At 37.2% G+C, this 17062-nt stretch overlaps 2 protein-coding genes across 2 annotated transcripts in view; one reads left to right on the plus strand and one right to left on the minus strand.

The window, feature by feature from the left end:
- The window catches only part of LOC127878669 (uncharacterized), a 46387-nt gene extending 35290 nt beyond the window's left edge, over window positions 1–11097 (minus strand). Inside the window, exons 1-2 of the mRNA XM_052425197.1 lie at window positions 10958–11097; window positions 292–498 (exon numbers count right to left, since the gene is read on the minus strand). Of these exons, the coding sequence (XP_052281157.1) occupies window positions 292–498; window positions 10958–10964 (214 nt within the window). The 5' untranslated portion in view covers window positions 10965–11097. The remainder of the gene's footprint in view (window positions 1–291; window positions 499–10957) is intronic.
- Window positions 11098–14256: 3159 nt separating this feature from the next.
- LOC127878670 (uncharacterized) lies at window positions 14257–15105 on the plus strand. Its single transcript, XM_052425198.1, has one exon. It carries the CDS (start codon window positions 14257–14259, stop codon window positions 15103–15105), a length of 849 nt encoding a protein of 282 aa, XP_052281158.1.
- Window positions 15106–17062: the final 1957 nt, after the last annotated feature.

Here is a 17062-nt window from a genome sequence, read left to right on the forward strand (position 1 = left end):
CCTGTCAAGGGGAAAAGCTGGAGCAGTCTGACGACATTTTCTAACAATTCGCTAAATCCAAGGAATTTCTGATAACACTGGTCTATGACAAGAGTCTTAAGCAACATGTTTTAACATGCCATCTAATAGTAGCAAAAAAAATAGATTAAATTTAAAAAAATAATCTTTTTGTTGTTTTTTGCCTGCCTAAAGTGGGAAGCAAATAGGGCAGGGTTCAGCAACCTGCTATTTAGTTTTAGATCATTCCCTGGTAAAGGAACAGGTCAACAAAACAACCACCAAGCAACTTACCAACATTCCTTGACATGCTTGACTTTGACCCCTGCTTCAGTCCTGACCTTGACCCGGATATCTGACCTCTGTCAGACCTGGGACGGGGGGAGTGTGGTCCGGAGGCGGAGCCAGTCTGTGACCGCGTGACATACTGGTCATCTACCAGCTCCTCGCCATCCCTAGAGGCACCGCTTCCCATATCTGGGTCAGTCTGGGTGCCAAATTCTATAAAAAGAAAAATGTTGCACATAAAGTTTGTGTGTCGTAGGGGTATGGTCTCGAACATTGTAGCTTCAATATTTAGAAGGGTTAGAAACTAACATTTTGGCCATGGCTGCCCATGCTATGTCTTGTTCATTTTAAACTTCTTCTAAACTCGACATATGTTGTGTTTTTTTAAACTATTAAAGCTCAACACACTATTTAGAGGTTATGAACATTTAATATGACAGAATTGCATTGTGAATTGTACACAGCCTGGTTAAATAGCAGAAGATATATAGGATCTGGCACGAGTTGTCATATCATACCATATTTTATTAAACGAGTTGAGGAATTTTGCTGGTAAGCCAGCCTTTGGCGAGCTTACTAACGAATTTCCTGGACGAGTTTAATAAAATATGGTATGAAATGACAACGAGTGTCAGATCTTTTTTATCACATGCTTTCAAATGAGCAAATTAAATAAATAATTACGCAAACATAATGATAAATCCCAAATGTTGTTTACATTTGGTGACGTCATTTGACGTTACAACGTCATTTCTCAAAATAACAAAATGCAATTGGTCAGTCAAATGAAAACGCTAAAAAAGTCCATTACACATGTGTAAGATAAAAATATTTGTAATGGTTTTACACTGTTACTCCAATATAACGCTCTCCGTTATAACGCTGAATCCAATATAAAGCGGTTGGGTCTTGGATCCCGTTTTTTCTCCAACCTTCCATTTCTGATTCAAATCCATGTTATGCGACTTCATGTATTTTCAGACAATTCAAAGATGGCGGCGATCACATCTTGATTGCTGTATTCAACCGTCCGTTGAACCGATTTTAATAGATTCGAGGTTAAACAACACCGACGGCTAATTTGTGTTAATCTGTTGTGTAATGTCAATAAAGGTGTGAAAAACTCGCGTGTCAGTGTTTATTACATGTATTCCCTATCAGAGAGGTTCGGTGCGCTAATTTCAATAAGTTAAGTGCAAGCGGGATAATTATAAAATTAAAGTTGTTCAAAAGGATAAAAACATTCTTACTTTGATACCTGTATGATTGCAGTTTGACTATATTAAAGGAGCGACTTTGAAATATACTGCGCACAGTATAAAACAAGTTTTTCTGTAATTTCATTATCATTCTAGTATTTAGTCATTTAATCTTTCAGTCTGTGAACGAGAAATTAATTAAATAATCCAGACGATTTATATACATGCTAATGCAGTGTAATTGTTAACAGAGATTCACTTTCATTTTTGCCCGGTATCAGAAAGTCCCCGGAAAGCACGTTATTGCATGACGGTGTATGACGCAATAAAAAATTTCTTTGTACATGTATTTTATTGCATTCAATCTAAATTTAAATTCGCTCGTCCAATGAAAGCTCCGCCCCATAATGCACTGTTCTCTTTACACTTCTGAAAATGGCGTATGCATATAGTTGTGTTTGTGAAATTCATAAACATATTTATCGTCATACATTTTGTAAATGTTCAAGATTATTATTTTTTTAAGTGATGTTGTAACTTGATTGGATCATCGGATAAATGTGCACATTAGAAAAGCAGTATGTATACTGTTATCGATACAATTCGGTTTATATGCATGTATTTGCGGATGACAACACAGCATGGCAATACACAGGACCTATATTATAGGCTATACTTTACCTGTTTTTATAGCCCCCTGCAATAAATGAAATCAAAACTTATAACGTGGATCCGTTTATAACGCTGTTGCGTGGCTTGGACCCCGTTCTCTGCGTTATATTGGAGTTACAGTGTATTACTTGAGAAACAGGGTATTGCATGTGATAAATCAATGAAGCATAAAGTCAGCACTTGTCAGAATATATATCACTAGTGAAGTGTTGTGTCAATACAGATATATATTGCTTAATCCAAATGGATTCACAAAGTATGCATTAAACAAGAGCCATAATAAATATATTAGCATTTTAACAAGTACACATAGAAAAAAACATCTTTTCAAGATCTCAATAAAGATATACTTGTACTGTAACAGAAACAGAAATATTCCTTAATTAAACAAATGAACTAAGTTAAGATAATATGATCTAGTCTAATTAAGTGTTGTCTTTTTCACATAATTTGGAATTGCTACTGATTGGAAAAAAACTGAAGTTGAGTAATATGTGTTGTTGTTGTTTTTTTGCAAACAAATACTTTAAATTGAGAATTAAGTGTTAACAATAGTATAGTGACCAAGGGTCAACTAATACAGCTAGATAGGGAGTTGACATTAATATAAACAGCTAGATAGGGAGTTGACATTTATATAAACAGCTAGATAGGGAGTTGACATTTATATAAACAGATAGATAGGGAGTTGACATTTATATAAACAGCTAGATAGGGAGATGAACTAAGAGTTGACATTTATATAAACAGCTCTTCTTTTGAGACCCTGAATTGGGAATGTAAGGCAGTCTTTACTTTCATAAGTCATTTCACTGCAATTGGTTCACTACAACAAATAATTACAAAGCAAGAAGAAAGTCTCAGCCTATGTAAAAAGAAGGTGGGTAACTCCTTATGGATACAAAGTACGAACTCGTGTCCATAAACAGTATTGCTTTAAATTATAGTAGTATGATAATATCTGGTTTATGGAATGCTAATTGGCATGGTTTCTCAGCTAAAAACAAACAAATACTTGTAAGTTAAAGTCTGAAAGACTTTTCTATCAATGGCCCTATTAAGCTCTTTCAACATTTCAATATATTGATTTATTTGTGAATTTGATAGTCAAAACAGATTGACCACATTTTTCGCAGAGTACTGGGCTCATTCCTGTTGACAAGTACCACCACCTTATCAGGGTCTCTACCTGAAGTACTCGGGCACAAGGAGGCGCACAAGAAGGCGGGTTATCAATGGATGATGATAAATGTCTATTGATACCCTGATAGGTAGTATTCAACACCTAACGGGTCCCAATAGGCTGCATGATAAGGTGTGCCTTTGAAGACATAATTCCATTGCACCAGGATAGGGGGATGAACTGATTGTTGTGGTATCAACAAAAATGGTGTATTTGCAGTCATCTGGCTACTTGAAATGTTGCCTTTTTGGCCCCAAATTAGACCTTCCAAAAAACACACTGCAATTAAATGGGTAAGTTGTTGTACATTCACAAATGAGTTGCCCATCATCATATTTATTATCCTGCTCTATGAGTTGAACCTTATCTTGAACCTTAAATATCATTTTTAAAAACACTTTTATTATTTTCCCCATGTTTTTTGGAGAAAAAGTGGGGATATTGTATTGATGTGTGTCTGTCCGTCCGTCTGTTCTGGCCACCTGCTCCTCCTACACTATTAGCACTAGAATCTTGAAACTTACATTCATGGTAGCTATGAGCATATGTGCGCTGACCCCTGGGTAAAAGTTATGGAGGTTGGGGCAGTGCCGGGTCAGAGATTTTCACATATTTTTTTATGTTATTTTACATTAACTTCTTCATTTCTGCACCGATTAACTTCAAATTGATACTGAGCCCAATTACCAACCCTGGGGTGCCCCGCCCACATAGGCCACGCCCACCCAAAATTGCCTTTTACTATAATTCTTCATTTCTACACCGATTCACTTTAAATTGATACTGAACCTCTTTTATGACAATACGGACAATCTCAACTATGCATGGTGCCATAACCTAACCCTGGGGCGCCCCGCCCACATAGGCCATGCCCACCCAAAATTGCCTTTTACTATAATTCATTCATTTCTACACCGATTTACTTCAAATTGATACTGAACATCTCTTATGACAATACGGTCAATCTCAACTATGTAAGGCCCCATTACCAACCCTGGGGCACCCCGCCTATAATAGGCCGCACCCACCCAAAATTGTCTTTTACTATAATCTCTTCATTTCTACACCGATTCACTTCTAATCATACTGAACTTCTCTTATGACAATACGGTCAATCTCAACTATGTATGGCCCCATTACCAGCCCTGGGGCGCCCCGCCCATAATAGGCCACACCTACATAAGCCACGCCCATCCAAAATTGCCTTTTACTATAATTTCTTCATATCTACACCGATTCACTTCAAATTGATACTGAACCTCTCTTATGACAATACAGTTAATCTCAACTATGCATGGCCCCATTACCAACCCTGGGGCGCCCCGCCCATATAGGCCACGCCCACCCAAAATTTCCTTTTACTATAATATCTTCATTTCTACACCGATTCACTTCAAATCGATACTGAACCTCTTTTATGACAAAACAGTCAATCTCAACTATGCATGGCTCCATTAACAACCCTGGGGCGCCCCCCCCCCACATACAGTACAGCTAACGCGGCACAAACATAATCCGCGGCTATGCCACGGCCAGATTATTAGTACGCGGCGGCCAAATCGTGTGTTCACGCGGAGTATCGCTGTGGCACTCAGCATCGATCCGCGCAACGACGCCGAGTCTGTGATAACCTCGCGTACTTTCGCGGAGTAAATCCGCCGCATACGTACGCGGCGGATCGAGTGAAAAGATATCCACCTACATGTACATACATGTATGTGTAGCGTATAATTAATTACGCGCAACTGTTAATGTTTCGTTCGATTATCATTATTAAATTTGTAATCCGAAACACACTTCCGAATTTTAATGCTAACGCGACCTTTGACAAATTCTAGCGTCAAATAAACAGTGCTAAAATATCCTTTGTTTCATAAAAAGCGCGCGAAAATTATGCAGACATGTAGAACGTCGTTTGGAAAGTTTGGGTGTATTTTGTGTTGTATAAATACATGAACATCACGTCAGGCGTAAATCGCGTGTTCAGTGGAAAAAAACGCCCCGATTAGACGTTATTTCATCATCTCTATAAATAGTAACAAATGCCAAAATGTATTTGATACTTAAGGAAATATCAAGAATGTTTGTGTATCGTAAATATTTACCAGCATTTGCTTTAAAACTGGAATATACAGGATTATCGGGTAATTAGTAGCGATATTAACTGTATAATATGAACAAAATAAAACGTGTTTATATACGCATATTCAAACAAGAGTTATAATAAGCTGATAATTAACAAAACAACAAATACGTCGTCACCGTCTTGATTATTGATGTGGCTTCAAACTGCTAGTTTTCTCAGCTTAAATTTAATAGCAAAATCAACATGCAATTAATTTATAAATCCACCATATGCTGGAGCCTTGACCACTTGTATGTGCGAAAACATAATTACGTGACCTTGTTTATGTGTGAAATACATACACTACGGGCGGGAAACAAACTTAATTGGCCAGACACATTAACTATGCTTACATGTATATGCTAAAACAATCTGCGCACAATAAATTTATTATGATTTTAATTATTATTATAATTGTTCTTTCAAAATTTGTTAACTACATGTAACTAATAATTTTAAAAAGATTTTTTATTTCATGATGCGCATCGACTCGGCATGATGTCGCGGATAGCGGCATGCCTCGGCGGACAGATGCGAAGTTTCGCGGCGAAATGCGACTTGCCGCCGCATACTGACGCGGCTTCAACGACTGACGCGGCATCGACTCGTTTCGCCTTGCCGCCGCGGATCGCGAAATACGTTTGTTCCGCTTTGGCTGTACTGTAGGCCACGCCCACCCAAAATTGCCTTTTACTATAATTTCTTCAGTTCTACACCGATTTACTTCAAATTGATACTGAACATCTCTTATGACAATACGGTCAATCTCAATTATGTATGGCCCCTTTACCAACCCTGAGGTGCCCCGCCCATAATAGGCCACACCCACCCAAAATTGTCTTTTACTATAATTTCTTCATTTCTACACCGATTCACTTCTAATTGATACTGAACTTCTCTTATGACAATACGGTCAAACTCAACTATGCATGGACCCATTACCAACCATGGGGCGCTCCTGGGTCAAACATGCGGCATGGGGATACGCGTCGGCCTCTGCCGCGCCATTCCTAGTAAATTATATAGATTTCTTACCAAATAAAAACAAAACAATTCACCGAATTACAAGCAAAACATTGTGATTTTTTTCACAATCCAAAGGGCCCTGGCCACATTCCGAAAGTGTTAAAAAAAGTGCACTAAAATGTCTACATAGAATTATGTCTACAACGGCACGCCTTATTGAAAAGCCTATTGGGCACAAGTGAGGTGGTGATTACTGCCTGCAGAGTTGTGAGGTCTCCATGGAAATTCATCACAGTCCATAGTTAGCCTGGCTTACTTTAGACATTATGTAACCTTCAGCAGACAATAGTCACATCATTGATATCTTGTTTGAATGCTGCATAATAAAGCTATGATTATTGCAGTTTGTTTATAGTTCAACCATGAATATGCATCTAAAATAATTTCAGTAAATTCTTGTGTTATTGTTTATATGTATCCCAGTGGTTAAAAACTGCCATAGACCATGTTCAGTTGAAATTAAGCTTTATTAAATAAATGGGTTGCTACTTTGGGTTAATTACATTAAAACATTATGTTATCTGTTATGTAAACCCATTTTTTGTCGCAATAAGCTGGTCATGACAAGTAGATTAAACTCGGGCTATTAGAAATCTTGCCAAATGATATGCAAACTTTTTTTCAGAAAAAAACACATTAGTTTCGTTACTTTTTTTCCGTCTGACATTTCTTTTAAAATTATTCCAGCATAACAAATGCTTTAGGATGAAAATTTACCATATGTAAAGTGTGTTATCTGTTACTTGGGAAACATGCTAACAATGGATTGAATACCATAATAAGAACAATTTGGCAGCTGACATTTATTACTTGAGAAATATCTGGATATACCACTGTCTGTGAATAATTAAAGAAAGCAACAAAATTACATGGTATCACTCATTAACCCTAGCAATGAAAATAACTTATTCATGACAGTATACTCGGAGATGCAGCAGACTCCCCCAGCTCAACATTTTCTGAGTTTGCCTTATAATCAATCCTCTCATTCTGGTATATATGTTATACTATAGAACACTTAGTATATTGTGGCTTGTATTCACACACAAATATCAATCAATATTATATCTCTTTTTAATTTCTGTTCATACATTTTTGGAACTCCTGATCCTAATATAAACAGCAGCAGAGCAAGCCAAACTATGATTTTGCAATTAGTGAGTCTTACATTTAGGTTATTAGAATAAACATAAACTATCAGGGCCCTCAATCTATTAAATCTGCCGCCAAAATTCGGCAGCAGTCCCCCACCTAAAAAGTATACTTTTTTCCCTTTTGGGGGGAAAAATTCCCCCTAAAAAAAAAATAATTAAAAAAAACATAAAATTTTTAATAGAAAGATGTGTCTCATGATTATTATATCTCAATTCTATTTCAATTTAATCTTTTCAAACATACTAAATTATGGAAAATGCAATGAATATAGTGCAAACATGTACAAATGTAATAATAAGAGAGTAAGTAAAAAAATCCTCCAAAAAGGGAAACACCGCGAAAATTCCCCCTCCTAAGGGCTGTGGACCCCTTCCCCCTAAGTAGTGTGAGGGCGCTGTCTATTAACTTTTGGTTTGATTGTAGAAGGTATTTATCTTGTCGTGATTGTGTGAGGAAAATAAGCGGATGGCCTTGACCATGTGAACAGGGGATAACAATGCGGAAACATTCATGCTGATTAAATGATTTACTTGCATGTTTAATGTTTAGGTATATTGCTCTTGGTGAATGGTGAATTCATAGCTCAATTCTTATTTTAAAAGGTGAACAGCTTTAATCAAGCGATAAACCTTATGAATGTATGATTATTCACATCACTAAACGGAATTGACAAATCAACTAGCAGTAATTGTAAACTCTTATCTAAGTAAACACTGGGTTGCGGTGCAAAATTAAGGTAGCCCACACCTAATGGGCACATATCCAAATATAATCTAATTAACTATTTTCTTAATCAGCATCATTTCACTGAACTACTTGCAAATTTGTAGGTAGGCTTTCCGTGCTTTTTAAAAAAATATACCGATTTTTTCAAAACCACCCCTACGCTCGGCTTTTGTCCAGTTTATTTTCACCCCTGGGGTATATAAAAGTTCCATAATTCATTCAAATTTCCAAATATGGGCATGCAGTTGGTGTGTACAGATGCAGTAAAGGTGTTTAAAGTTTAAACAAGATGAAATAAGTATTCTTTTACAGACATTTATTTTTTACAAATTGTTATCTTTGGAAGAGCGTCATGAAATGTAAGTGATTTCAGCCAAGTAAAAATTGGGTCGGTTAAAAACAAAGTGTCATAAAATTCAAAATAGTATCATATAAGTTATATTTTAAACGTAGTTTTTTTATAGAAACACTATATACAGCAAAAATACCAAGAAATAGACAGATTTACCGTTTACTTTTTGAAATAAAAATAAAAATGCAACATGCATCATTCGTATTTTCAGCAGTAAATCACCCAATTTAGCCATAACGTTGTTTTAATTTTAAAAATTGAAGGATGTGCATACAAATTTCAACATATTTAACAATAAACATAGCTTAAATGCTATATTAAATCAAATTACGTAACAAAAGAAATAAAACTCGTCGCAAAAAGTATGCGATGTCGGCAGGATTCGAACCTGCGCGGGAAGATCCCAAAAGATTTGTAGTCCATCGCCTTAACCACTCGGCAACGACTACTACACATTTGTGCAACCTTTAATTACATATCCATAAGTTAACAGGTAAAAAGGCTCGGCGAACTTTGAAGAAATCGTGAAATCTTATTTTTTTAAATGATATTTGGATGAAAGTCAATATTTATTGTGATAATAATGTATTCTAATGGAATTACGTAAACATATATCAAAATTCGAAGTTGGAAAAAAAAATAATGCATTTCTCGGAAATAACCGATCATTGAAGATCAGCAATGATCGTAAAATAAATCGAGGGAAATCATTAGGGGTGCGCTACCTTAAAGCAGTTTATACACTGGATTAGCTGTTTTTTTATCATTTAATCATTTAAGAAATCAAGAAATCAAGCATAAAGCTAATTTAATCAAGTTCAAGAATGAAATAATATCAGTGTATAATCATTGACTATCGTATGCCTGCCAGGAAAACTGGAAAATATTGCATTTCCGATTTGCAACATGTGTTTGTAATTTGTATCCATTAAAGACTTGAATGATAATCTTTGAGGGATGTTTATTGTACAGATGTTATATTAATTCAAACATAAACATGATATTTATTTGAATTTATTATACAATGTTTTTAACCTGGACCACATTAATATAGCTCATCATTTGATATTTGACATTGACCGTACGGAAAACAAGAAAAAAAAGAGTTAATAAAAAAATACGCTTCCATGAAGGCGATATATATTAACATTTTCATTTTTACACATTATAATACATACAAAAGCAAGCACTGAATGTACAAATTAATTTGAATTATGAACACAAATTTATCTTTTTGTCAACAGGTGTCTTGAACTTGACAACAACCACTTAGTGGCTTTGTGCAGTTACCAAAGGTCTGGTTCAGGTTTTGCAAGTGTAATAAAATTACAACAAGAGCACCAAATAGCGGGTGCCAACACTCGGATGCGGGTGCAGTTTTGATTAAATGAAAGATTGTCAGAATTTTTTTTAGGTCACAGTGACCTTTGACCTAGTGACCCAAAAAATGGGTGTGGCGTGTAGAACTCATCAAGGTGCAGCTACATATGAAGTTTCAAAGTTGAAGGTGGAAACTCTTAGATTTAAGAGCAAATTTGACAAAACCTTAACATTATGGTTTTAGCACGACGCGGACGGTGGAGGACAAGCTGGCTATGACAATACCTCGGGTTTACTTCGTAAACAGCCAAGCTAAAAAAGGAAAGCATCAACTTTAAAATTTGAATATATTGCAAGTTATGTTTACTAATATTTATTAAAAACATGATCACTGAAGGTGAAACAGTTAAAGACATATAGTAAAAAGGAAATATGCATTTTTAAACTAACATAATCTTTTCCATGTAAAATAAATCAATGAATAGATATTTACTCACAGAACATGTGATGCCATATTGTTTTATTGATTAGTGCAAATAGTTACCAAAACATTCAACCATTGTGTAAACAATGAGATTGAAAGATACATTAGGAATTACAGCTCAACCTGAAGGTTTATTTGAATAAGACATGTTGTTTTTTTTTATTTTCTATGATCTTAACAATCTAGCGTGAAAGGAAACACAATAAAAAAAATAGTGTAATTTAAGTGAATTTAAACCAATGATTTCTTAGATCTTAACAATCTAGCGTGAAAGGAAACACAATAAAAAAAATAGTGTAATTTAAGTGAATTTAAACCAATGATTTCTTATAGCTCATCAATCTACAATTATAACTGTGTAAAATTAACCCATTTATTAGCAATCGTCACTGAAAATAAAAAGCAAAACAATGCCGATAAATAATATTACCTGCCATATTAATTAACTGTATTAATAACGCTTCAATACGTTACGTCATAATCCTACTTTCACTTATCGCACGTGCAGAATGAACGGTCAATTTCAACTAAATACATTCCGTTTCTATCAACTTCAGTGGCAAATTTCCATATGAGCAACATAAAAGAAAGCGATAAAATACCTACCTATGAATATATGAAATAAATCTTATCTTGGACAAACAAATCCAACACACTTCGCCTGAATTTAAACCTTTTCACAGATTCAAACAACTTGTTTATTCTTGCTCCCCACTCTCCGCCATTTTGGAAGTAACTAAGCTGTTAGAGCCTCGTAACTGAGGAAACACTGGTCACGTGACGACGCGCACCTGATAAAAATAGATGTACTGCCGATATTCTATTTGGGAATCTGTTTGCGTTAACCAACATCGTATCTTTCGAAAATACACAACTATTGTATGATGCTGCTGTCTTAAATGTTTGAACAAATACTCTTGTTGTTTACTTTCGATTGGATTTGTAGACAATAACTTTTGTAAACAACAACAGATCCCTCTGTTTAATCAGAGACCCACGAACTACAGTTTGATAATTGGTAACGCTACGCCTTTATAATACGGTAGGGTCCTTTAATAATTTAAAAGAGACACCCAAAATAAATGCAATTTAAATAATGACATTTTACAATGATTGCGCTGTTCTGTTTGCTCTTCATTGATGCTGATGCGCACAATGCACGTGGCGCGCAAGTACTTTTGGCGGGATTTTTCTTTTCTTTCAGGTATCTATTGATTTTTATGAGTATATTTCAGAACGCAAGACTAAATAAGAATGTTTGATTGAGATGCGAACATGTGTATATACATGTATACGGAAGCATTGGCGAACCATTTGTAGACTCATAGACACTTTGCCTCGGCCAGTCTTCAAGGCATTCTATACATAGATGGTGACGTCACTACGTTATTATCAGTAAGACCGGTGTGACACAATGGTCTTCAAGGTGCCTGAACCACGTGACTTTTTCGGCTATGTGTGGGACAATCAGATGTAAACAAAACGTCGCTTCAGGTAACGTTTTTGATAATTTCTTCATTATTTCAAAACCATTTTCAAAAAATCAAAGACGAGTGCCCGGTCATTGTAAAAAGACACAACTTTGTTAAGTTTGCGCTAAGTTAGTTAAGTATTTTTTTCCAAAAAAGTGGTGACGTAGTGACGTCACCATCTATGTATAGAATGCCTTGAAGACTGGCCGAGGCAAAGTGTCTATGAGTCTACATCTTCGAATCTAATAATGCTTGTTTGTGGTCTTTTCCAATATTATCTCCATATGAATATCTTCAGTATATCAAAATAAACACGTCATTAATAATTACATTACTTTGTAACTAGCATGCAAATGTAACAATAGAAACTAAAGCACCAAATACATAAAGAAGTACATTAGTATTCACAAAGAAATTGTAATCAGTCAATTTATGAATTTGCAAATCTTGCTATTCAAACATATGAATGCTCCAATTAAGTCATAACAAATGATCATCGCCAAAACGTCTTGACTTGTGGGGGTTATTATACCAACAAACATATTGAATTGCATCAATACTTCATTTACTCAAATTCAAATGAAATCTGAATAACTGAAAATAGTTTGAGATGTTTAATGAAAATACTCATTCGCCCCGGTCATGAAAGGGCGCTGCAAGATCTTGTTACCACTGCACCAAGTAATTAACATTAAATCATATAATGTTGTTCAATTTGTTGAGATGTCAAATTTTTTTTGTAATGTTTACTTTGATTGTTTTCTTTCTCTGCAATACTTGCACCATCTGGTAATAAAACAAACAGTCATTTAAACTTGGGAACATTTACTATACATGTTTGTATATGACAACTTTTCATTGATCAAGATATCGGTACGTCTCTTGAAGGTGCTTCCAAAAATACTTTAATCTCCCTGAAAAGAACAAAATACACATGAAATAAACTGTAAAACTTAAAAAAAAAATATAGCATGCGTGATATATCAGATAGCTCCATAGGATTTAGATTCAAATACATGATTTTCCAGAAAAAAAGTGTTATTGATCCTAGTGTCTATTTGTTTAAAAATGCTGTATGATCTCTTTATGCTTATTTAATAACTATCGTTACAGTCAAAAATTCCTACACATTCCTGCTAAAAAAACACACAACTAACACTGTTTGTAGTTTTGTTGCAATAATATTCACATGACATCTTTCACAAACAATCCTTACGATTTTGTGTATTAAACAAGTGCATTAGTTGGCAGTAGCAATTCACTGAAAATTCAACATTCTGAAACAATCAATTTTATAGAAACAAACAAGAAAAAGTTTGCCCAACGGAACTATTTTCCTGTTCGTGCGTGGGTGGCTTTGTGTTAGGAGATCCCCGACCGTGTTTTGACCTCTCTGCTAGTTCTTCTTGAATGCTCTGAGCTTTTATGAGTACATACGTCAATAGCTGGGAGTTGGATTATTGCAACCTACCTCTCTGCCACACTGTTCGCAAACAAATGGCATTCTAAAAGTAAACAAAATATGAATATAAGTTATCGACAATCACGATAATTTTGAGTAACTTGAACGTAGGATTATCATATTTAAGGCGCGCAAAACACTATCAACAATATTTATTGACCAACTTTTGTTATTCAGACAGACTTTAAATATTATTGACGTTAATGTCAATCTTTCGATTCTCTAGTTTAGTTTGTATACCACACATAGCATTTAAAAAAGTGTCACACACATAGCATCATTACATTTTCATACACACACTCCGAATCAGATGTATTTGCGCAAACATACAATGTATGTGGCTTCTCTATCAAGAATTACAATGTCCGCCCTATTTTTTAAACCCTCGACAACATTGTAATCAACGTTTATGTTGGTCGAATAAAAAATATACCACAAATAGCATTTCACTTCGTGTGTTTTCAAGCACGCGGTTGCATTTTTTGGAAAAAATACTTAATTAATTTAGCGCAATCTTACCAAAGTTGTGTCTTTTGACAATGACCGGGCACTCGTCTTTGTTTTTTTGAAAATGGTTTTGAAATAATGAAGAAATTATCAAAAACGTTACCTGAAGCGACGTTTTGTTTACATCCGATTGCCCCACACATAGCCGCAAAAGTCACGTGGTTCAGGCACCTTGGTCTTCTGTACAAGAAGATACGCTCACATAGCAACTCCTAAGCCTTGCAGTTGAACCATGGACACACTCTAACAACAGGACGACCATGGACACACTCTAACAACAGGACGACCATGGACACACTCTTACAATGCGTAAAGGGCTGGATGATATCCGTCAAAACCAATAATGCTGTGGTGATCGGAACCACAAGCAAGCAGAATCCTCCCCATGTGGTGATCGGAACCACAAGCAAGCAGTATCCTCTCCATGTGGTGATCGGAACCACAAGCAAGCAGTATCCTCCCCATGTGGTGATCGGAACCACAAGCAAGCAGTATCCTCCCCATGTGGTGATCGGAACCACAAGCAAGCAGTATCCTCCCCATGTGGTGATCGGAACCACAAGCAAGCAGAATCCTCCCCATGTGGTGATCGGAACCACAAGCAAGCAGTATCCTCCCCATGTGGTGATCGGAACCACAAGCAAGCAGTATCCTCCCCATGTGGTGATCGGAACCACAAGCAAGCAGTATCCTCCCCATGTGGTGATCGGAACCACAAGCAAGCAGTATCCTCCCCATGTGGTGATCGGAACCACAAGCAAGCAGTATCCTCCCCATGTGGTGATCGGAACCACAAGCAAGCAGTATCCTCCCCATGTGGTGATCGGAACCACAAGCAAGCAGTATCCTCTCCATGTGGTGATCGGAACCACAAGCAAGCAGTATCCTCTCCATGTGGTGATCGGAACCACAAGCAAGCAGAATCCTCTCCATGTGGTGATCGGAACCACAAGCAAGCAGTATCCTCCCCATGTGGTGATCGGAACCACAAGCAAGCAGTATCCTCCCCATGTGGTGATCGGAACCACAAGCAAGCAGTATCCTCTCCATGTGGTGATCGGAACCACAAGCAAGCAGAATCCTCTCCATGTGGTGATCGGAACCACAAGCAAGCAGTATCCTCTCCAAGCTGCTTAATCTATTTGCGTTTATGAACTTTCATTCGTGAATATTGGCAAGTATCAGGCGTCACCATCGCACAAGATCCTTCACGAATAGCCACGCCGCCTCTTTCAGAGGTATAGGCCAATGCCACAAGACGTTCAGAAGGCAAATCCTTGAGTATTCAAGTGTCACATGGTGAGAACCCGGGACACCTCGCTGACAGGGCGAGTGCTCTCCCGACTGAGCTTGTCGGGCCGCCACACAACTTCTCCTCTAACGTGACTAAGTTCAGACCGTGGCATACACTCCCACTCGAATATGTTTTCGTCCTCGAATACAGGGATCCGGGGTGATATATAATTAACCATGGCCCTCCGTAGCTGTATACCCAGAAAACGTCACGGTCCTCTGTTGGGCGCTTAATGCCAAAGGGTGATAAATTTGTGTGTCCTGGGACTCGAACCCGGGACACCACGCTGACATTGCGAGTGCTTTACCGACTGAGCTAACCGGGCCACCACACACCTTCTCCTCTAACGTGACTAAGTTCAGACCGTGACACAAGTGAAGAATGGGACCCTTACACCACCACCATCAACAACTAGATCGATGTTGTATAGCGCCGAGCAGCAGGAATTGTTACTGGCGACGACAGGACGAAAAGCAGTAGTAGCCAGGTCATACAATAAATTGGCTGGCAGAAACTCCGGGAGACTGCAGGAGCGTTGGACTGAAGCAAAGTAAGTGATGATGTACTTAGACAATAACATATGACAAAACTGGGTTGGACGTCTATTATCGACCCGATACCGAGATTAGGGCCTGATTTTTTCGTTCCTGCAAATTGCTAATCATGTTTGTTGATCATGATAAAATGGGAATAATAAGAAACTGTTACATGAACTGTTATATGATGAGTAAAACGATGTTGGTAATAGGTTGATGGACCATGAATGCTTATCAACAGATAATATTCAAAGCTAATGACGATTGGGCTGGTGTTTTTAAGCTCCCGTTATAAATGTGGACGTCACTGGTTCTCCCAATACTTATTGCCATTCGGCAAAACAATGAACACGTATTAATAGTTTATACATAACAGACCAATTTATCCGTTATAAAATAGCAAGTCATTCAAATGTTAATACTTATTGAGTTTTGAATATATGTGGCATACATATGTCCAATAAAAGATATATTATCACAAAAAGGAACAGGGTGCTGCTAAAAAGGGTCAGGGCGGAAAGCCATACATTCTGGTGATATTTTCTAATTAATTGCTAAAAAAGGCTATGTCTTACTCCAACACTTATCATTAGCGTATTTAAGGCAAGCATATGCTTTTCATTAACTGTCGACTTTTGGCAAACGTGTATCAAATTTAAACACATTTTCCGTTTGTGTACACAGGACCAGAAGAGCCGCAAGAAGGTGGCAGTGCATTTTTTCTCGGTAGTTCTTTCACTGCATTTTGTAGAGTTACCGTCCAAACCTGTCAAGTACGTTTGTTCCATCGCTATATTACGGAATACCGTTAGGGCCGCCGTACTTGCACATTAAAATCTAGAGGGCATCAATGCGATGCGATAGTACGATGACGACAGTGCGACAATACGGTGGCGCCAGTGCGATATTACGATGGCGACAATGCGATTATACGATGACGACAGTACGATAACGCGATAGTATGATGGCGACAATGCGACAGTACGATGACGACAGTGCGACAATACCATGGCGACAGTGCGATAGTACGATGGCGACAATGCGATAATACGATGACGACAGTACGATAACACGATAGTACGATGGCGACAATGCGTTGATACGATGGCGACAGTACGATATAACTATGTACTGTCGCATTGTCATCATCGTACTATCGCGTTGTCGCATTGTCGCCATCGTTCTATCGTATTGTCGCATCATACTATCGCATTGTCGCCATCGTACTATCGCATTGTCGCCATCGTACTATCGCACTATCGCA

Source organism: Dreissena polymorpha, chromosome 4 (genome assembly GCF_020536995.1).
Source record: "Dreissena polymorpha isolate Duluth1 chromosome 4, UMN_Dpol_1.0, whole genome shotgun sequence".
NCBI lineage: Eukaryota > Metazoa > Mollusca > Bivalvia > Myida > Dreissenidae > Dreissena > Dreissena polymorpha.

Coding starts and splice junctions, on each gene's coding strand:
- LOC127878670 (XM_052425198.1), top strand. CDS start 14,257: ATGGACACACTCTTACAATGCGTAAAGGGCTGGATGATATCCGTCAAA.